Source organism: Myotis nattereri (genome assembly GCF_964212035.1).
Source record: "Myotis nattereri genome assembly, chromosome: X".
In the NCBI taxonomy this organism is placed as follows: Eukaryota; Metazoa; Chordata; class Mammalia; order Chiroptera; family Vespertilionidae; genus Myotis; species Myotis nattereri.
In genome coordinates, this window is record NC_138078.1 from 144028603 (window position 1) to 144051840 (window position 23238).

The following is a 23238-nucleotide window of genomic DNA, read 5'->3' on the forward strand; positions in this document are numbered from 1 at the left end:
AGCCAATCTGTATGTCTTTCTCACATTGATGTTTCTCTCTCTCTTTTTCTCTCCCACGCTCTGAAAAGCAATGGAAAAAATATCCTCGGGTAAGGATGAACAACAACAACAACAAAAAACATAATCTGTTTTGAATCCTTGCTGTGGGGACACCCAAGTTCACAATTTTCTTATCTGTAAAATTGGAACATTAAGAATACCTATCTGTGATGGTTAATTTTATGTGTCAATTTGGCTGGGCCACAGTGCCAAGATATTTGGTCAAATGTTATTCTGAATGTTTCAGTGAAGGTGTGTTTTGGGTTGGGATTAATATTTAAAGCACCAGACTTTGAGTAAAGCAGATCACCCTTCTTTATGTGGGTTGGCATCATCCAACCACTTGAAGGCCTTAATAGATAGACTGGCCTCCTTCAAGCAAGAAAGAATTCTTCCAGCAGACTGCCCTTGAACTCAAAATTCAACTTTGCCTTGGCTCTCCAGCCTGCCAGCCTACCCATTAGATTTTGGATTCACCAAGATTCCACAATAATGAGAGCCAATTCCTTAAAATATTTTTTCTCTCTCTTTAGATAAATAAATGATAATAGATAGATAGATAGATAGATAGATAGATAGATAGATAGATATCTTTATATATGTAAAACAAAATTTATCTATATCTACATATCTATCTATATCGAGAGAGAGAGAGAGAGAGAGAGAGAGAGAGAGAGAGAGAGATTGAGACATACACATTCTGTTGTTTTTCTCTAGAAAACCCTTACTAATACACTACCCAACAAAGTTATTATGAAGATTAAATAAGACAATGCATTTAATCTGAGTGCCTGAAATATGGAATAGTGCTAGATAAATGATTGCTGTTTTATACCCATCTTGCCCCTATTGCCTTGATCCCAGAGACTATTTTTCTTTAAGGCCAGATCTACTCCCTATTTGAATCTGAAGACTGAGCATTCAGGTACTTCTTACAAACCTCCCTTCTTCATCCCTTCTCAGTCCTCAATATGTTGTCTGAAAGAAAAAATGATCTTCAGCTCGATAATGATTATGAGGCACTCAACAGTATTATGGCACAATATTAGTATCTCTTTTTCCTGATAACTGACCTGTTTGAATACATGCATTGAGCTACCTTCTGAATTAAGCTGGGCCTTCAAGTTGTTTATGAATTGATCCATATCTGGAAAAGAGACAAGAGAAAGATAATTTTAAAATAGGATCTAACCCACTATATACACATACAGTACGTCATTTATTCTTGGTTACACCTGTTTGTGTTTTTATTAACATGATTTCTCAAGATTTACTAGATACTGAGAAGTCAGCATTTGGACAACATTCTAATTTATATATTATGTTCATCAAGATGGCCCTGGCTTGTCCCCAATAATATGAGTTGCCTACTCCCCTCAAATTCTGTATGCATGTGAATCTGTTTCTTCGAATCTCTCCAACCCACCATAGGAACATCAGCATAGCTACATAGTTTCCAGAATGCTCCCCTTCCTGGCCTAGCTCTCATTCTAAGGCAGTGATGGCGAACCTATGACACGCGTGTCAGAGGTGACACGCGAACTCATTTTTTTGGTTGATTTTTCTTTGTTAAATGGCATTTAAATATATAAAATAAATATCAAAAATATAAATCTTTGTTTTACTATGGTTGCAAGTATCAAAAAATTTCTATATGTGACACGGCACCAGAGTTAAGTTAGGGTTTTTCAAAATGCTGACACGCCGAGCTCAAAAGGTTCACCATCACTGTTCTAAGGAGTCCCATGCTCCTGTATGGATATTTACCCTAGTGAACTTGTTTACACATCAGCGTCAATTCTCTCTAAAGGAATATTTTCTCTTTCTACCTCTCTTTAACATACAAGCCAGGTGGAGTTAATATGAGCAATCTTTTATTTCCCTGTTAGATAGATTTTCCTCCTACGAAACAAAGATACTTGGTGGCCTCATTCAGCTGCCCTGCACCATCACAATCATCCCCACCGGAAGCACATAATCCCCACCGGAAGCACATACCAGCATCTCTTTTACCAGATTTCCTTTGATCTATTTACAGTCTAATCTCACTAGAGAGGAAAGCACAGGGCGAGGTAGATGAATCCACAGCTTGCTTATGACTTAATTGGTCAGATTTCAGATTTCGCTAAGTGTCTCCAAGTCAATTACAATTAGTTTCCTCATTTATGATCTGGTTGCATTTCAAAAGGTTGTCCCTAAATCAGTTAATTGTTTTGCTCAACAAATACATTTACCTATAGAAATGGTCATTTACAGGTCACTTCACAATAGCCATTTAAGGCCAAATGCAGTTAATATACAACAAATGCACAATTAGCAGGAATAGAAAATTATAATACGACCACACACAAAGTAAAATATAATTCTAAACACAATTCCTTTATTTATTGAAAGTCAGGAATGGAGGAAACAAGTCTCAATTGAGTGGCAATAATAGACAAAGAATCTTCTATTGGGATTGTGAGAAAACTTCTGAGACACCAGCAAGAGTTTGGAGAATTTTAACAATTTAAAATATCACAAATTTACTCCCAAAGTATATAGATTTTCTTTTCTTTGTTCCAAGTATATGAGTAGAACTGCTCACATATACATCCATCATTCACCAAATCATCTCTGCATAATTACCGTGTTAGAAGTTATAGTGGGCAAGTTGTTATCAGTTTTTGATCTGAGTCAACCAGATATGGAGAGTCAGCAAGTACAGCAGAGAGTACTGACCTGGGAGTTAAATGCCCACAAATCACATCCCATAATCTTTGTCAAGGCCTTTTTCTTTCTAAGCTTTAACTTCTCCGTCTAGAATTTGAAATTTTCAAACTGTTCTCTGCAAAGTCCTAAGGCATCTGAGAAGTCTCTTGGGGGTGGGGGTGGGGTTCATGGAGGAAGATGTGTAGTGAAGAATTAGCATAGAAGTCAGATGCAGAAAACTGTATTTTCCATTAGACTGTAGGTTCTTTGCAGGAAGAGATTTTCATCTTTGATGTTTCTTCCAGTGATGTATTTCAAGCGTTTAGGACAGTGCCTGGCACGTGGTAGGTGTTCAATACATTTCCCAAGGTTTTTGATGAGTGACAGAAAAGGGGAATGAGGAAGCATGTTTTCTCGAGTACAGGAGTTAGACAAGAATAGAAAAGAATAAAAGAAAATTAGACAGGTTATGTATGAGAGATGTTTGACATGCAATTAACTATGAAGTATGATGTGCCAGAGACAGTAGTTTATTGTGATTTCAAGGAGGAGTGAAAAAGGAGATACAACAGTAAAAAAAGAATGTTAGGTCAGATAACTCTCATATAATCCAGAGGAGGGCACCATGGAGTCAGGAGCACTTGCTTGGTTGCTACCAGAAAAAATCTGGAGGAGAGTGAAGAGAATTCCATTCTTCTTCTCCATTCACATATTCTTCAATTATGCCTCATTAGTCCTATCTGGGGCAACTTATTAGATAAGAGCCATCTCCTATTTGGTCTTCCTCAATCCCTGTGGATTATGAGACAGCAGGGTTGAGGGAGCAAAGTGACTTTGATAACCTATTTAGCCTCTATTGAACCTCAGTTTCTTCACCTGCCAAGGAAAGGGGTTATGATACTGATTTAATAGGTTTAATGTGAGAATTCCATGAATCAGTACATGCAAATGTACTTCTTTGCATATGAAAAGTTCTCAATATAATTAATTATTATTAAAGTCACCCCCATTATTATTGTTGATGGCCATGTTTAGGTCTGGCCCAGAAGGGTATCTCCTAGGCATCAAATAGTTCTTTCATAAGCTAAGTGTTCTCACAAACCTTCTCTTCCTCTTATATTTATAATCTCAATTTGTAGCACCACCATCAACCCCGTCTCAATCTAAAAACTTGAGGGCCAGTTACTTTTGACTCCTCTCTTTCCATCTCCAGCCAATTGGTTACCAGCTGCAATAAATTTTACCGAAGAAATCTCTCTTAAACCTGGCCCTTCATCTTTTCCCAGTCACTTCCCCTTTTAGTCCATTCTCCCACACTGCAACCCAAGTGTGGTAAAAACATGTGGGATCTGGACTGAGCACTTAGGGTCACATCCCGACTCTGCAACTTCTTAACAGTAAGACTCTGGGTAAGTTTTTCCACATCTGCAAAATGAGAACAATAATAGTACCAGCTCATAAGGTTGTTGTACTTATCAAGTTAATATGTATTCAAGTGTTTATAGTATCTTGTACAAAGAGGCAACATCAGGTGAGCTCCTCAGTAGATACCTAGTCTTGCTCCTCTCTGTGTCCCAGTTTTTTAGCAGAGTATCTCCTCCATGTAGTGTGCTAATGTCCAATGAATGAATGATCATAGGAATAAGGAAGGTTATTTAATAACAATAATATATATATATATATATATATATATATATATATATATATATGCCAAAGTGACCATCCAACTGGTAGTTAGGATGCACACTGACCACCAGGAGGCAGACGCTCCGACTGGTAGCTATGATGTGCACTGACCACCAGGGGGCAGACACTCGATGCAGGAGCTGCGGAGCAACAGCAACTTTGCAGAGTGTCCTTTCACACACTGGGACCTCTCAGGGGATGTCAGACTGTCGGTTTTGGTTTGATCCCCAAAGGCCAAGCCAAGGGACCCCACCGGCCGGAGGGATTCCGCTTACTCCGCAGATGCCCTTCGAGCCCCAGCACCGTCCCAGGTGGCTGGGAGAGGGACCAAGGGAGGTTGTCTCCAGGGCATGTCCAGCCCATCTCACCCAGTCCCACCCCACTTGCCACCTTCTAATTAATTTACTTTCAATGTGCACGAATCCATGCACTGGGCCTCTAGTATACTATAATAATCAATAATATTAATATTTAAAGTAGCAATAATTAAGGAGTCTGAAAAATACTTCCTGTCCAAATTGCATTAAAAGTATATTAGTCATTGCCCTAGCTGGTATGACTCAGTGGATAGAGTGTCAGCCTGTGGACTGAAGGGTCCCGGGTTCAATTCCAGTCAAGGGCATATGTCTCAGTTGCTGGCTCAATCCCCAGTGGAGGGTGTTCAGGAGGCAGCCAATCAATGATTTTCTCTCATCATTGATGTTTCTATCTCTCTTTCCCTCTCCCTTTCTCTCTGAAATAAATAAAAACATATTTTTTTTAAAGAAGGATATTAGTCAGCCCGGCCGGCATGCTCAGTGGTTGGATGTCGACCTATGAACCAGGAGGTTCGATTCCCAGTCAGGGCACATGCTCAGGCTGCAGGCTCAATCCCCAGTGGGGGGTGTTCAGGAGGCAGCCAATCAATGATTCTCTCTCATCATTGATGTTTCCCTCTCTCCCTCCCCCTTGCTCTCTGAAATCAATATAAATTTTTTTACGTATATTAGTCAAATGGCATAAGCTGACAATCAGGAATGTCTCAACCATTTTTGCTAACTGCACATTCACCCAAAAGATAGTCAATTGGAGTTGCCATTAGATAACCATGGACAACACTCTAAATGTTGGTAGGAACGGATATAGAGAAAGCTATCAGAAATGTGTATGACCTTCTCTTTTAAAAATGTTTTATTTAATATTTTACCCAGCTAAAATTTTAAAAATTGGGGCCAACAGGATGGTTTTAAAGAATGCTTAGGGCCGAAACCAGTTTGGCTCAGTGGATAGAGCATTGACCTGCGGACTGAAAGGTCCCAGGTTCAATTCCGGTCAAGGGCATGTACCTGGGTTGCGGGCACATCCCCAGTAGGGGGTGTGCAGGAGGCAGCTGATCGGTGTTTCTCTCTTATCGATGTTTCTAACTCTCTATCTCTCTCCCTTCCTCTCTGTAAAAAATCAATAAAATATATTTTTAAAAAAATGCTCAGGGTTGTTGTTTTTTTAAAGGCATTTAAAAGCCTTTTACTTTTCTCTAAAGTTGGAGCTGCTGCTCTTAAGTGTCTAGAACCAGACAGCTGCACAGAATCTGTGAGGAAAGTGGTGGGAAAATACCCAAAGGGGTTAAGGTATTTGTCTTGAGCTCTGCAGATGGAATCACACAGTCAGGAGCGCTTCAGAAATGCAAATAACGTACTGAGCTAATAACCATTATTCTGCCTGGTATGGCTCTTCAAGCCTTTGTGTCTGGAAGCCAGACTTTCTGGTCCTTCTCCTAATGTACAGGGTACTGGAAGAGGAAATAAAGGAGGAGATAGGAAGGAAGATTGAACCCCTTCCACAGGGGGTCAATGTCTAATATATGCATAACTTCACACCTCATATTACAAGGACCATGACCACAGAAAATTGCTAATGTTATATTACATTTGTCATGTTCCTAAGGTTATTTTGTTACACATTTTCCATAGTGATCTGCTTGTTATATGAAAGTAAACAGTGCTTCTAAAGGACAAGAGCAGGTGGCTGGCTAATAAGAATGCATCTCACCCTTTGGCCAGCCCTGAGAGGAAAAAAATGTCTAGGGATGAATCAAGAAGTTAAACCTTTAAGGAGGGAAGCACAGCAGAGTCACTGGGGCCTACAACTTCAAAAGAATGCAGAGCATTGGGAACCCTGACACAGACCTAAGAAGGTACCTAATATCTTAACAAGATAGAGCATGTGGAGAACACAAATAATCATCCCTCATGCACATCTACATAGCTTTACAGCAGGGAAATAGTGCTCATATACCATTCCCATTTCATAGATAATGAACTTGGAAGCTCAGGTCACATGTTTAGAAGTGACAAAATCAGAACTGGAACCCTTATCTTCCAACTCAAATTACAAGTGCTCCCTTACTACTTTCTAATATTGCAAATTTGATGAGCACCTTCTTTCTAAAAAACTGTCTACTCAAACCGGCTCAGTGGATAGAGCATTGGCCTGTGGACTGAAGGGTCCCAGGTTCGATTCCAGTCAAGGGCATGTACCTTGGTTGCAGGCACATCCCCAGTGGGGAGTGTGCAGGAGGCAGCTGATCGATGTTTCTCTCTCATCGATGTTTCTAACTCTCTATCCCTCTCCCTTCTTCTCTGTAAAAAACCAAAAAAATATTTTTAAAAAGAAAATAACCAAAGTGTCCTTCCATAGATGATTGGATCAAGAAGGTGTGGTACATATACACAGTGGAATGCTGCTCAGCCAGAGAAAAGGTTAAATACTGCCATTTGTGACAACATGGATAGAGCTTGAGAATGTCATGCTAAGTGAAATGTCAGGCAGAAAAAGTCAAGAACCATGTGATTTCACTCACATGTGGGATATAAAACTGAAAGCAACAAATGAACAAACAAACAAAAACTCATAGACACAGATAGCAGTATGGTGGTTACCAGAGGAGGAGAGGGGTGTGGGGAGGTAACAAAGGGTAAAGGGGGTCAATATATGGTGACAGAAGGAGACTTGTCTTTGAGTGGTGAACACACAATGCAATATAGAAATGACATATTATAGAATTGTACACATGAAACCTATATAATTTTCTTAACCAATGTCACCCCAATAAATTTAATAAAAAAGAAAATAAAAAACTGTCTACTAAAATATAAACAAGATTAAAGACAACATACCAATCATTTAGAAAGATATTGAGAAGTATAGGTCACTTTCAGCCACTGACTATAAGAAATGCTGAAACTGTTAAAAAATGAAAATCAGCCATAGCCGGTTTGGCTCAGTGGATAGAGCGTTGGCCTGGGGACTGAAGGGTCCCAGGTTCGATTCGAGTCAAGGGCATGTGCCTGGATTGCTGGCACATCCCCAGTAGGGGGCGTGCAGGAGGCAGCTTATCGATGTTTCTCTCATTCATGTTTCCAACTCTCTATTCCTCTCCCTTCCTCTCTGTAAAAAAAAAAAAAAAAAAAAAAAAATCAATAAAATATATTTTTTTAAAAAGAAAATCAACATTTTAGGGTTTTGAGGTTATAGGCAGTTTTTTAAAACACATTACCTGTGTTTTTAATATTTGAAAAAGGTTATTAAAGAACTAGAGCCCAGCCAGTTTGGCTTAGTGGTTGAGCGTCAACCTATGAACCAGGAGGTCACGGTTCAATACCCAGTCAGGGTACATGCCTGAGTTTTGGGCTGGATCCTCAGTGGGGGGTGTGAGGGAGGCAGCCAATTAATGATTCTCTCTCATCATTGATGTTTCTCTCTCTCTCTCTCTCTCTCTCTCTCTCTCTCTCTCTCTCTCCCTTCCTCTCTGAAATCAATAAAAATAGACTTTAAAAAAAAAAAAAAAGAACTAGAAGGAGAGTTTTACCAAACATTCAAAGAAGAGCTAAACCTATCCTCCTCAAATTATTCCAAAAAATCTCAGAGGAAGGAACACTTCCAAGCACTTTTTACATGGCCAGCATTAGCCTAATTCCAAAATCAAAGACAGTACAAAGAAAGAGGATTACAGGCCAATATCCCTGATGAACACAGATGCTAAAATCCTTAACAAAATATTAGCAAATCGAATCGAGCAATACTTTAAAGATCAGACACCATGACCAAATGGGACTTATTCCGGGATGCAAGGCTGGTACAATATTCACAAATCAATAAATGTGATATATCACATAAACAAATTGAAAGACAAAAATCACATGATCATATCAATTGACACAGAGAAAGCATTCGACAAAATCCAACACCCTTTTTTCATACAAACTCTCAGGAAAGTGGGAATAGAGGGGTCATACCTCAACATAACATTAAAATACCAATGGCATATTTCACAGATCTAGAACAAACACTCCAAACATTTATATGGAGACAAAAAAGACCCCAAGTAGCCACAGCAATCTTGAGAAAGAACAAAGTTGGAGGGATCACAATACCAGATATGAGGTTATACTACAAAGCCACTATAAGCAAAACAGCATGATACTGGCACAAGAACAGGCATATAGATAAATGGGACAGAACAGAGAACCCAGAAATCAACCCAAGCCATTGGATGTGGAGAAAAGGGGAGGTTCTTACACTGAGCATGCCAAAAGCTCAATTAATATTTGACAAAGGAGGCAAGAGCATATGATGGAGTCAAGACAATCTCTTCAGTAAATGGTGTTGGGAAAATTAGACAGGTACATGCACAAAATGAAACTAGACCACCAACTTACACCATACACAAGAATAAACTCAAAATGGATAAAAGACTTAAATGTAAGTCATGAAGCCATAAAAATCCTAGAAGAAACCATAGGCAGCAAAATCTCAGACATCTGTCATAGCGACATGTTTGCCAATACATCTCCTAGGGCAGTGGTCAGCAAACAGCAGCTCGCGAGCCACATGTGGCTCTTTGGCCCCTTGAGTGTGGCTCTTCCACAAAATACCACATGCAGGCGCGCACGTACAGCGCGATTGAAACTTTGTGGCCCATGCGCAGAAGTCAGTTTTCGGCCTGGGCAAGTCTATTTTGAAGAAGTGGCGTTAGAAGAAGTGGGGGTACGTTTGCTGAGGTCGACCCCTCAAATTGAGGACGTTTTTAGCAAAGGCCAGCTTAGGAGTACCCTAATTAAGTTAATAACAATGTACCTACCTATATAGTTTAAGTTTAAAAAATTGGCTCGCAAAAGAAATTTCAATCGTTGTACTGTTGATATTTGGCTCTGTTGGCTAATGAGTTTGCCGACCACTGTCCTAGGGCAAGGGAAACAAAGAAGAAAATAAACAAATGGGACTACATCAAACTAAAAAGTTTCTGCACAGCAAAAGAAACCTTCAACAAAATGAAAAGGAAGCCCACTGTATGGGAGAACAGATTTGCCAATGATACATCTGATAAGGGCTTAATTTCCAAAATATATAAGGAACTCATAAAACTTAACAAAAGGAAAACAATCCAATTAAAAAATGGGCAAAGGACCTAAATAGACACTTCTCCAAAGTGGACATACAGAGGGCCGAGAGACATATGATAAAATGCTCAAAGTCACTAATCATCAGAGAGATGCAAATTAAAACAACAACGAGCTATCACCTCACACCTGTCAGAATGGTTATTATCAACAAATGACAAGTGCTAGTGAGGATGTGGAGAAAAGGGAACCCTCATACACTATTGGTGGGAGTGCAGTCTGGTGCAGCCATTATGAAAACAGAATGGAGTTTCCTCAAAAAAATAAATATGGAACTCCCATTTGACTCAGTGATCCCACTTCTAGGAATATATCCCAAGAAACCAGAAACACCAATCAGAAAGGATATATGAATTCCTATGTTCATAGCAGCACAATTCACCATAGCTAAGATCTGGAAACAGCCTAAGTGCCCACCAGCAGATGAGTGGATTAAAAACAGTGGTACATAATGGAATACTACACTGCTGTAAAAAAGAAGGAATTCTGCCCTGATTGGTTTGGCTCAGTGGATAGAGCATCGGCCTGCGGACTGAGGGGTCCCAGGTTCGATTCCGGTCAGGGGCATGTGCCTGGGTTGCGGGCACATCCCCAGTGGAGGATGTGCAGGAGGCAGCTGATCGGTGTTTCTCTCTCATCTCATTGATGTTTCTAGCTCTCTAACCCTCTCCCTTCCTCTCTGCAAAAAATCAATAAAATATATTTTTTTAAAAAGAAGGAATTCTTACCATTTGCAAAAGAGCATTATGCTAAGTGAAATAAGCCAGTCAGAGAAAGATAAATATCACATGATCTCACTCAGATGTGGCATCTAATGAACAGAATAAATGGATGAATGGAGTGGATCCGGTTTCATGGAACAGACTTTGGAATCTCAGAGGGGAGGTGGAGAAAGGTGGGTGAGTGGGTGATCACCCAAAGATCTCCTATGTATATTTGCATAACCTATGGACACAGACAAGATGGTGGTGAAGGTGGGGGGGGGTGGCAAACTGGAGGGGTACAATGCGGGAGGAAGAAGGATATATGTAATACTTGCAACAATAAAAATTTTTAAAAACCTGAACAAATAGATCCAGAGGCCTGGAAGCATGGCACAGACTGGGGAATCTCAGGGGGAAGGAGGGGTGGGGCGGGGTGGGGCAGGGCGGGTCGGTGCGAAGTGATTGAAATGATCGAAGAACTTATATGCATATATGCATAGCCCATGGTCACAGGCAATAGGGTGGTGAAAGGGGGGCAGGTGTGGTGGAGGGGGTCAATGGGGAAAAGGGGACACATGTAATACTTTCAACAATAAAGATAAATCTTAAAAGTTTTTTAAAATAATAGAAAGAATGAGTACACAGATATTTTCAGACCGTATTTTTTTTTTTTTAATCCTCACCAGAGTGAGGGTATTTTTTCCATTGATTTTTATTTTTTATTTTTTTTATTAAAATATATTTTATTGATTTTTTACAGAGAGGAGGGGAGAGAGATAGAGAGTTAGAAACATCGATGTGAGAGAAACATCGATCAGCTGCCTTGTGCCCGCAACCCAGGTAGATGCCCTTGACCGGAATCGAACCTGGGACCTTTCAGTCCGCAGGCCGACGCTCTACCCACTGAGCCAAACCGGTTTCGGCTCCATTGATTTTTTTTTAAAATATATTTTATTGATTTTTTACAGAGAGGAAGGGAGAGAGATAGAGAGTTAGAAACATCGATGAGAGAGAAACATCGATCAGCTGCCTCCTGCACATCTCCCACTGGGGATGTGCCCACAACCCAGGTACATGCCCTTGACCGGAATCGAACCTGGGACCTTTCAGTCCGTGTAGGCCGACGCTCTATCCACTGAGCCAAACCGGTTTTCGGCGGCTCCATTGATTTTTAAAGCGAGTGAAGGGAGGGAAATAGGGAGAGAGAGTGTGGGGGGGGTGGGGAGGGAGAGGGAGAGAGAGAGAGAGAGAGGGAGAGAGAGAGAGAGAGAGAGAGAGAGAGAGAGAGAGAGAGAACTATCCACGTGAGAGAGACACAATGATTGGTTCCCTCTCGCTAGCGTCCAGGTTGGGGGCAGCAATTTAATCTGCTCCTGCTACGACAGTGCGTGCCATTGACGGTTGGCCGTTAACCGTTGACCGTTAACCGTTGACCGTTGACCGTTGACCGTTGAATGGAATCTGAGACATTTCAGTCAGAGGGCCGAACACTGTAACCACTGAGCCAATCCGGCCAGGGCCAGACAGTTTAACTGTATATTTTTCAGAGAGTAGTTTTGAAATGGATCTCTGGGAAAACCTTCAGCAGCATCGCCATTACATGAGGTTAACAACAGAATGGTGATCAAAGAACAATAATTTCCAACACTCACTGAGTACTTACTGTGTTCTGTTAAAAGAACAAATGTAGACGGCTGTCAGTTGGAGCGCAGGCCTGACTCGCCACTTATGAGGGGCGGGACGGCAGTGTGAGAGTGGCCCAGAGGATGCGGCGCGCGCAGGGAGCCAAACGGGTGTCCTGAGACTCCAAGTGGTCCCCCTTTGCTGATGTGCACTGAAGAGGAAAGCTGAGTGAGGTCTGTTACATCTCCAGGCTTCCGTAGGGCAGGTCTAGCAGCAATCTCCTCACTACCACAGCCAGTCAGGGCGCACTGTGGAGTCTTCCCATTGGCCAAGATGGCGAAGGGGCGGTTCTTACATTGAGCACGCCCAGAAGTAGAAAGATGAGTGGATAGGGCCCCAGCGAGTGAGAGTGAAGGCTAAATGATAAAGTTGACTTGGGGATAATAAAAGTCACTCAATAGGGGACTGTTTAAATGAATTATGACTCCTCCATATCGTGAAAAACTATTCAGTCATACAAAAGCATGAGGTATTTCTTTTTATTTTTTTGAATTAATTTTGCAGCAATTTATTTCTTTTTTTTTAGCATGAGGTATTTCTTTACATACACATATGGAAAGGGCCCCTAAGTATATTTTTAAGTAGACAAAGTAAGGTGTAAAATGATATGCAGAGTGTGTTACTATCTTTGTATAAAAGGCAATGGGGAGTATATATGTATATATAGAGACTCATTTGTTTGATATACATAAAATGCCCATGGAAGGATTCCTAATCTACACATAACTCAGAGAGGCAAACACTTCATTGTATATACTTTTGCATATTTTTAACTTTGAGCAGTTTGGAATTCATTACCAATTTAAAATACATTTTTAAATGAAAGTTTTAACAAGAGCCCTTGGCTACTAAGTAGATAAGGAAACTGAGGAAGAGGGCAAAGCTAATGCTAGCATTTCTTTTAAATATAGTTTTGTTGATTTCAGAGAGGAAGGGAGAGGAAGAGAGAGATGGAAACATCGATGATGACAGAGAATCATTGATCAGCTGCCTCCTGCACGCCCCCTACTGGGGATCGAACCCACAACCCGGGCCTGTGCCCTTGACCAGAATTGAACCCAGGACCTTTCAGTCCGCAGGCCAATGCTCTATCCACTGAGCCAAACCAGCTAGGTCTAATGCTAGCATTTTGAGTATGGAGTAAGAGAACCACAACAGCCATATTTCCCCACTGCTTACTATACTGTCATGCATTCTTCTAAGTGCTTTAAAAAATTAATACTTTATTTCTTTATTGCAAGCCTATGAGGTAATTTCTACTATTATTCTCAATTCATGGACAAAAAAAGGCAAGTGCAGAGATTATGATGATGGTAAATTGAAGAACCAGGGAAGTGAAAAGGAAAAGTCTTGAATGAGGGGTGGAGCAAGAGTCTAGCGGTAATGACATATTCTGTTTTAGACATGATGAGATTGAGGTTACAAAAAAAAGGCAAAATGCTAGATATTTGATACCTGTATTGATATCAAATACATGAATCTGGCTCTAGACTTAGGTTATAGCTCCTTAATTTAAAGTGTTTAATAATCCCAGAGTTTGGTTTGTTCATATTATACCTATTTTGTATAAGTGTGCAATTAATATCTTTAAGTTTATTATACAAAGTACCTAGCATGTTACATTTAAATCCAGCTTCCTATCCCACTAACCTACCTTCCTCTTCTCCAAACACACAAGCAACATTTAAATAAGTTACTTAAAGTAACAAAAATGAAGACAACTTCCACTTATAGAATATGTAATGGAAGTCAGGAACTGGGCCCAATGTGTTTTACTTACATTCTTTTTTTTTTTTTTTTAAATATATTTTATTGATTTTTTACAGAGAGAAAGAGAGAGAGTTAGAGAGTTAGAAACATCGATGAGAGAGAAACATCGATCAGCTGCCTCCTGCACACACCCCACTGAGGATGTGCCCGCAACCCAGATACACGCCCTTGACCGGAATCGAACCTGGGACCCTTCAGTCCGCAGGCCGACGCTCTATCCACTGAGCCAAACCGGTTTCGGCAGCTTACATTCTTTGTAATCACAAATTACCATATCATTTTGGAGGTGAGAGAACAGAGGCTAGATGATAAAGCTGAGCTGGCGATAATAAATGCATCAGAAACCCAACTTCAGATATAAAAACCAAATTGAAAACAGTATTATATGAAGATCAAAAAGTCAAACAAGGTTTCACATTGTCTTTGATAAACTAATGAGCCTAATATGACAATGTAATTACACATGTACACAAAGTACTGTAATACAGGGAACAGTGTAGCAGACGTTCCAGATAATGCAAGTAAAGGGAAATGGAAACTCCAAAGAGTTTCTTTCTATAAGCAAGAATCAGGGAAATTTTCATAGAAATAGCATTTAATTTGAAATTAATAATGAAAGAAATCTATAAATACTGTTTTAAGAAAAAATCGTGAAAGTAAGTACATCTATAATAATAAAAGCGTAAAATGCTAATTACACCGGACGTCCTTCCGGACAACCTTCTGGACGAAGCTATGATGGCAGGGGCCGAGGCAGAGGCGGCCCCTAGTTCTATGTTAAGTATCAACTGAGCAGACCAGACAGTGATGTACAATTTCTAAGAAATAGCTGAAGAAATAAGGAAGGTGTGAGGCACATGCAAAGGGCTGCAATAGGGTTTGAATGGGGAGGCAAAAGGAAGACATGTAAGATGAAAGAAATACAAAATGAGTTTTAATCAAATTTCTCAGTGTCTAACACATAGTATGCCAACACATATTTGCTAAATAAATTATATATCCAAAGGCAATCTTCTCATTATTCATCAATTTAAGAGAGGCAATAAACTATAACCAACTCAAGGTAAGGGGAAATATAGAAATATGTCAAATAATAATACAGTAAAACCTCAATATAATGGACTAACGAGGAGGTGCCTGTTAAAGCGGAAAGTCTGTTATATAATAAAGTAGGTTTTCCAGATGCATATGCTAAAACATTGACAAATTAGTTTAGTTTACCTGTTTTTGACTGTTGTACACAGATTTGTACACACATTTGTATAATTAAAATTAAGTATGTATAAAAAGTTTAGTTTCACAGAAAAGTTTTCTATATGAATTATAGTAATTTTAAATTTATACTGAATAGGTCTAGTCAATGCCTGCATTCGCCATCACCGTGAATAAACAAATGCATATGGCTGGGATGTGGCTTAGCGCATGGGGGAACATCTTCCCTGCATGCCTGAAAACTGGTGCAGAAGAAAGTCACACCAGGAGATAAAGAACCAATTACCACTCTTGATGAGGTGTGATCATATGCTAATCATTCGCTGAACATTGTTTATCAGCCATGACTATTAGATTTAAATATGTAGACTATAGTTGTGGGTATGTAATACTTATTTATGTTGGCAAAATTACTAGTGTTTTTTTCCAACATATGGCCTATTCGCTAAAATTTGTTTAAAATAACAGTGAATTGCCTGGCTGGTGTGGTTCAGTGGTTGAGCACCAGCCCATAAATCAGGAGATCATGGTTTGATTGCCTGTCAGGGCACATGCCCAGGTTTCCAGCTAGATCCCCAGTGGGGGGCATGGAGGAGGCAGCTGATTAATGTTTCTCTCTCATCAATGTTTCTATCTCTCTCCCTCTCCCTTCCTCTTTCTAAAAGCAATAAAAATATTTTTAAAAAATAAGTGAATTCTCGACAAAAAAAAAATAACCTGATAATGTAATTATAAGCAAGTTTTGGTTAAAAGTATTTTAAAATTAATAGGGTGTTAATTTTCACATATGACATACAGACCAGAAAATATGTCCGTTAAATTCAAACTCTGTTAAATCGAGGTCTGCAAAATCGAGGGTTTACTATGCCGCCCCTGCCAGAATGAGAAAGAATAAATGGTTGTTCTCCCTCACTGCTAGGCACATGCAACCTAGAGAGATGGAAGATGACTAAGCTTGGTGGCTTGATTATCGGAATTCGGTTAGCTATACCAATAAGGGCTTCATCTCAGAAATACATATACTAGAATGACAGGGGTGGGAGGTAGAGGGTGGTAGTGGGCTAGTTCATGTTTTCTCCCAAATTTTCTTTCCAATGTATCCTGGAAGCCTAAACAAGAGGGACCTATAGCTCCCCTGAGCTCTGAAAATAGAGCCATTATCTGGTTTGGTTTTCGGATATATGTGTCACTTTTGCTAAGTTTATATTTCTGTTTTCCCTATGTTTCCTGCCTATCGGCCCTTCGAGCTAACCTGAAGACCCTGTTCCCAGGCCATTCTCTGTTGTCACCAAAAAAAATTCTGAAGAACGGAATGAGGTCATTTGTGAGTCACTGGTTTATGTTGTCCAAATGACCTGTTGGTTATATCATCCTGTTTAAGTTGCCTAAAGAATGAGGGGAAAGGCAGACTAGTGGCCCATTCTCTAGGAGGTGCTAAAGTCCAGAGGGAACAATGTTAAATCAAAGGTAAATAAAACCCGTGCTCTAACTTCAGCCTTTGGGCAAGCAAATTCAATCTTGTGAGGTCTCCTTTCACCCCACCTGGAAGGTGTTTTAAAGATAGCAAAGCACTAATTCTATCAGCAGTGTTCCAGAGAGAAGAGTGGCGAGCTGAGTAAGAAAAGGAAGTGAAACAAAGATATACTAGTACACGGAGTAGCAGGCAGCCTGTTACATACATCATGGCATTTAATCTACCCAAACTTCTTTTGAGATAAGATTATTAATCCATATTCTCTAAAGGAGTCAAGCAATGTCCAGGGTAATGCAGCAAGTAAGTGGTGATGTTAGTTTTAAAGCAGTTATGTCTGCTGCTCCAAGCCATCATAGTTTCCATTAGTTTCAAACCCAAACTTGAAGATTATTCTCTTTGCCTAGTTATCATCAGCCTGAGTGACATCAGACAGGTGCTAAATAATACCAAAGGAAATAAAGGATTGTCCCTTTGACCATCTGTTTGGATTTATTTTTCCAAAGAATAAATTTTATTTATTTTGTGATTTAATTCCCCCCAAATTCACTGAGTTAAACACACACACACACACACACACACACACACACACACACACACACTTCTTCCAAGTAATCACTGCAAGTTGATTTGCTACAGCAATTTGGTTCAATATTACACCTACTGAGGAACCAACCACCTTGGCCACGATTTAAAGAGCTAGGTAGGGCAGGGCGTAGGTTTCCACCTCAAGCCAAGCTCAGCCTCCCTTGCAGTGGTTCTCAACCTTCCTAATGCCGCGACCCTTTAATACAGTTGCTCATGTTGTGGTGACCCCCAACCATAACATTATTTTTGTTGCTACTTCATAACTGTAATTTTGCTACTGTTATGAATTGTCATGTAAATATCTGATATGCAGGATGTATTTTCATTGTTACCAAGTGAACATAATTAAAGCACAGTGATTAATCACAAAAACAATATGTAATTATATATGTGTTTTCCGATGGTCTTAGGTGACCCCTGTGAAAGGGTCGTTCGACCCCCAAAGGGGTCGCGACCCACAGGTTGAGAACCACTGCGAAGGCACGCCGAAAGCAGCTCCTCCCCCAGGCTGCCTCCGGGACTTCACCAGCCAGCTCAACGTCCCCAATAGCCTACACTCAAACCTTAACTCACTTCCCCCTTCTCCTTTCTTTCAGAAGCATCTCTGGGTACCTGTTACTGCTTAGCGGGGGTTACCTGAGAGTGCTGGCCTTCTGAACCCTGTACTCGCTGGCTGCAGCTTAGGCTGGGTTGGGTTAAGTGAAAGACAAACCTCACTGCTTAAGGAGAAATGAGAGTGCCGAGCCAGGGCGGACTAAGTTAGACAAAGCCATCCATCCCCCCCGCCCCCACCCCCCACCCCGCCCTGCCGCCCTCTACACACACACACCTCCATTTCTCCCGCGAGGCTCCCCAACCTTCCTATCCCTTCTTTGCTCAGCCCTTTAGCAAAGTCATTTTCTCTTGAGTTTCATTCGGTTCCACATAGTTTTTGTGCCCTTCCTCCCCAACCCACCTATGCCCTCCCCCCTCTGCTAAAACCTAAAGCACAGAAGTGGGGATGGGGCTGAATCTCGACAGAGGAGATGGGAGTGAGTGTGTCCTAATCCCAGAGTCACTTACCGCCCATGTCACTAGCTGGGGACTCCTGATGTTTCCGGACCTCATACCGTCCTCCCCGAGGCTCATACTTCTCAGCTGATCGCAAGACAGCTGTTTCCTTCACACCCGCCCCTGTCTGCCAGCGACTCGCTCTCGCCTTCTCTTGCTGGGCCCCCCACCTCCCCTTTTCCTCCTGGCTGGAAAATGGGGCGGAGGGCCAGGGCAGAGGGAGTCAATTCAGACTCAGCTGGGCCACCCTCGCAACCAGGGAAACAAAGCTCTCAGGCATCCAATCCCAAATCGGGGGGCCAGCAAAGCAGACTTCCTAAAAAGAATCTCCCCCCTGCTGCCCATGCGGCTCTTTCCCTCCGCTAAAAATAAAGTGGGTTCGCTGGGTCGAAGTGGCCAAAGCTGAGGATCCTCGGTTCCCCTTTCACCTCCACCAATTCAGTTCCGGCCAAGCCCACTCTCCACCCATCCTCTGCACTCCACATACCCTGGCAGAGAGGGCCCGGGCTTGGACCTAAGAAAACCAACCCAGACCCCAATTCAAGCAATACTTGAATACAAAGTTGAGGCGGACGAGGGAGGACTCGTTCAGGACAGGAATCTTGACTGCAGCCTTGGCTGCCCCACACCCCAGCGCCTTCCTAAAGAGAAAGAAAGGAGGGGCAAATGCCTACAATTGGTGGAAACATAGAGAGGCATCCCCAGCCCAGGGCAGGGGCTTCAGCGAAAAATGGCCCCAACTCCTGGGAAGACATTTCTTGGAAGCACCCAGCTGCTACACTGGGGAGATCCTCAAGTGCTAGCTGGGCAATTGGAGTGGGTGGGGTAACTCTGTCTCTAGCCGGTTACACCCAGAAGAGAGGTGTGACCACCCTGAGGGTGGAGTTCCTTAAAAGGGACAGATGTCTGCCAGAGGAGAGTCAAAAGTGGGAGGAGATGGAAAAGGGTGTGGCTGAGACCAGGGAGGGAGAAAGGGGGGTGGGGTGGGGGGGGGCGGGGCACTGGGCGGAGAGTACTGGTCTTGCCCCTCCCAGCAGCTTTTCTCAGTCTCCAGCCCCAGCAGGTATATAACTCGAGTCAATTTCAATTCCCCTTTTCCCATCCCATAGAGAGGCTTGTAAGTGCTCTGCTTGGTCACCTATTCACTCGGCTTTAAACTAACTCACCAGGGGAGGGCAAAAGGAATTGGGGTGAGAGGCTGTCTACAAAGAGAGGAATTGGGGAAAGGAAATGCAAGGCTGGCGAGGGGAATCATATCCACCCTCCTAGCTCTCCATGGTAACAGGAAGACACCAGCAGGGACAGCGAGGTCACAATGTCTTCTCAAGGTGGAAACTAAAAGCCGAGGAGAATGGGGCTGGGGGCATGTTGTAGCAAGAGACAAGGAAAGAAGGTGAGGGTGAAAGAACGGGTGGGGAAGAAGGAGGAGTTCGAAGAACTGTGGAGACAGAAAGGCTCTTCTAGTCTTCCAGACACCAGACCTCTAAGAATAGGGTTCTCAACTGCCTGAGGCTCCCTCTCAGCCAGGCATTGCTAAGATTCCTGTGGAGCTGAATCCATAGGATAACAGCCACATTTCCAGGATTTCTTTGCCCTTGCCTGAAAGTCCCTCTCTAGGTCATTTTAATAGGAGGTCAGGAAGTCTCAAGCAACCACAGGCCCTTATCAGTGCCTCATCCCTACCACAATTCTTTTACAGGGGAGGAAAGAGCAGAGAGACAAAAAAACAAAGCAAGAGGGACTGAGAAAGCAGAGAGACAGGAGCAATAATAGCTCCTGTGTCTTCAGCACCTAATATGGGCAAGTCACTGGGCCAGGTGCATTTATCATTTCTTATTCCCGACAACGACCCTGGAAAGTAGAGATTAATATACTCTTCAAGCCCCCTTTTAAAGGATAAAACAAGTTCCAAGCCCCGTGTGGTTGGCAGTTAGACAGACAGGAGCAGAGCAAGGACGATGGGCCAGGTACAGAAAGCCCTGGGGGCCGAGCAATTGTAGGGTGGGGCCTCACCCCCATGGTGGCCTTTCCTCCACTAGCTTATCACTGGTCCTGAGGTTTGGACCCCCTGACCTTTCCTCCCTAGAGATAACATCTAGGCCTCTGTTGTATTTCAGCTCCAGGACCAGAAAAGAAGCAAAACCAGACCAGTAACCCCACAGCTTACCTCAGGACCATTTGCATTGGATAATGACCCCCTGTCCTGGCACCAACCAATCAATCAGTGGGACCTGAAAAGTCACACCTGGAAAACTGCCGAATATTCTATTGAGATCTTCCCCCAGGACCTCCCCTAATATCTCCACCCTTAAAACCCTTAGGACAAAGGACCCAGTAAGCTCTCCCTCCCAAGAGCTGCCTCACCTTTCCCTTCCCTCTTCCCATCCCCCCAAGCATATTACCATTAGCTTTCTCACTCCCTTTGCCTCTATAACTTGTTTCCTGAGCCCATTTCTTCTACAAATTACTTCTTCGCTGCCTGTGATGTTCCAAATAAATGTTCTCCTATAGTTTGAGTCTTGGCTCTGAATTATTTCCTAGCCAGAACTCAAGTACCAAGTTTGCTGAACCCAAGTCCGGTCTGACATCTGGCTCCCTTCCCGCCTACAACACCAGTACTTCCCAAGACGTAAATGCCACATGCTTGATCTTTCTGCCTGAATGTCTTCTAATCATCTCATCTTCTCTTACTCTGCCTCCAAAGTGGTGTTTCTCCTCTTATAGTTCCCCACCTACCTGGATGGCATCATTATGCAAGCCAACATCCAAACCAGAACCCGGGGACTCACCCTCTAACACAGCATTTTCAACCTTTTTCATCTCATGGCACACATAAACTAAATACTAAAATTCCGTGCACACCAAAAACATATTTTTTTGCCAATCTGACAAATTACCTACCCTTTTTGCTCCAAAGTGACTTTTTAAAAAATCAGGTATCACCCAGCTGGCATGGCTCAGTGGTTGAGCACTGACCTATGAACCAGTAGGTCACAGTTCCATTCCCGGCCAGGGCATATGACCAGGTTGTTAGCTCGATCCCTAGTTGGGGGCGTGTAGGAGGCAGCTGATCAATGATTCTCTCTCATCATTGATGTTTCTATCTCTCTCTCTCTCTCTCTCCCTCTCCTGTCCTCTCTGAAATCAATAAAAATACATTTTAAAAAATTAAAAATCAAGTGCCTATACTTGTATAATAAGGATTTCTAGTACCAAGAGTTAACGAATCAAACACAACCATATTATGCACAGTGACCAATAAGATGCAACTGTTATAAATAACCTATATAATTATGGTTCAAGACAGAGCATTCACACCCACAGTTATTGTTGTGTTGGTTGTTGTCATTTTTCAATTTGACAGTCTAAAGGAAAATAAGTCAGTGCCCCTGACTAAATAGTCAGGTATTGCTTTTTTTTATTTTTTATTTTTTTTAGTAAATCTTTTTTTTTTTAATATATTTTATTGATTTTTTACAGAGAGGAAGGGAGAGGGATAGAGAGTTAGAAACATCGATGAGGGAGAAACACTGATCAGCCCGCAACCTCCTGCACACCCCCTACTGGGGATGTGCCCGCAACCAAGGTACATGCCCTTGACTGGAATCGAACCTGGGACCCTTCAGTCCACAGGCTGATGCTCTATCCACTGAGCCAAACCAGCTAGGGCTAGTAAATCTTTATTGTTCAGATTATTACATTTGTTCCTCTTTTTTTTCCCCCCCCATAGCTCCCCTCCACCCAGTTCCCACCCCACCCTCTGCCCTTACCCCCCCCCCCCCCCGCACTGTCCTCATCCCTAGGTGCACAATTTTTGTCCAGTCTCTTCCCGCATCTCCCACACCCCTTTCCCCCCAAGAATAGTCAGTCCATTCCCTTTCTATGTCCCTGATTCTATTATAATCAACAGTTCATTCTGTTCATCAGATTATTTATTCACTTGATTCTTAGATTCACTTGTTGATAGATGCATATTTGTTGTTCATAATTAGTATCTTTACCTTTTTCTTCTTCTTCCTCTTCTTAAAGGATACCTTTCAGCATTTCATATAATACTGGTTTGGTGGTAATGAACTCCTTTAGCTTTTCCTTATCTGTGAAGCTCTTTATCTGACCAATTCTGAATGATAGCTTTGTTGGATGAAGTAATCTTGGTTGTAGGTTCTTGGCATTCAACACTTTGAATATTTCTTGCCACTCCCTTCTGGCCTGCAAAGTTTCTGTTGAGAAATCAGCTGACAGTCGTATGGGTACTCCCTTGTAGGTAACTGAGTTTCTTTCTCTTGCTGCTTTTAAGATTCTCTCTTTGTCTTTTGCTCTTGGCATTTTAATTATGATGTGTCTTGGTGTGGTCCTCTTTGGATTCCTTTTGTTTGGGGTTCTCCCCGCTTCTTGGACCTGTAAGTCCATTTCTTTCACCAGGTGGGGGAAGTTTTCTGTCATTATTTCTTCAAATAGGTTTTCAATATCTTGCTCTCTCTCATCTTCTGGCACCCCTATAATTCTGATGTTGGTACGCTTGAAGCTGTCCCAGAGGCTCCTTACACTATCTTCGTATTTTCGGATTCTTTTTTCATTTTGCTTTTCTGGTTGGGTGTTTTTTGCTTCTTCGCATTTCAAATCTTTGCCTTGATTCTTGCGCTCCTCTGGTCCGCTGTTGGGAGTCTGTATAATATTCGTCATTTCAGTCCGTGTATGCTTAATTTCTAGTTGGTTCTTTATCACAACATTGAGGGTCTCGTTAGATTTCTTGAGGATCTCAATAACTTTATCAGCGGCTTCTAGACAGTTCTTGAGAGACCTTAAAAGTGTGGTTCTGAACTCAATATCCTCCATTGATGGTTTTGTCCTGTTTCTTTGTCTCCGCATTTTTTATGCTTTCTTGGTGCACCCCCTAGTGGTCTTT

General features: G+C 41.9%; 1 protein-coding gene across 2 annotated transcripts in view; it reads right to left on the bottom strand.

Moving 5' to 3' along the window:
* KLF8 (KLF transcription factor 8) overlaps positions 1-18410 on the bottom strand; it is a gene marked incomplete at both ends in the record, with an annotated part of 30889 nt that extends 12479 nt beyond the window's left edge. The window contains one exon of one of the 2 annotated variants that reach the window (XM_081115096.1): positions 1113-1184. In XM_081115096.1, the coding sequence (XP_080971222.1) occupies positions 1113-1184 (72 nt within the window). Of the gene's footprint in view, positions 1-1112; positions 1185-18344 lie in introns of those variants that run through there. The other variant, XM_081115097.1, reaches the window with a different exon arrangement.
* Between the last annotated feature and the right edge of the window lie 4828 nt (positions 18411-23238).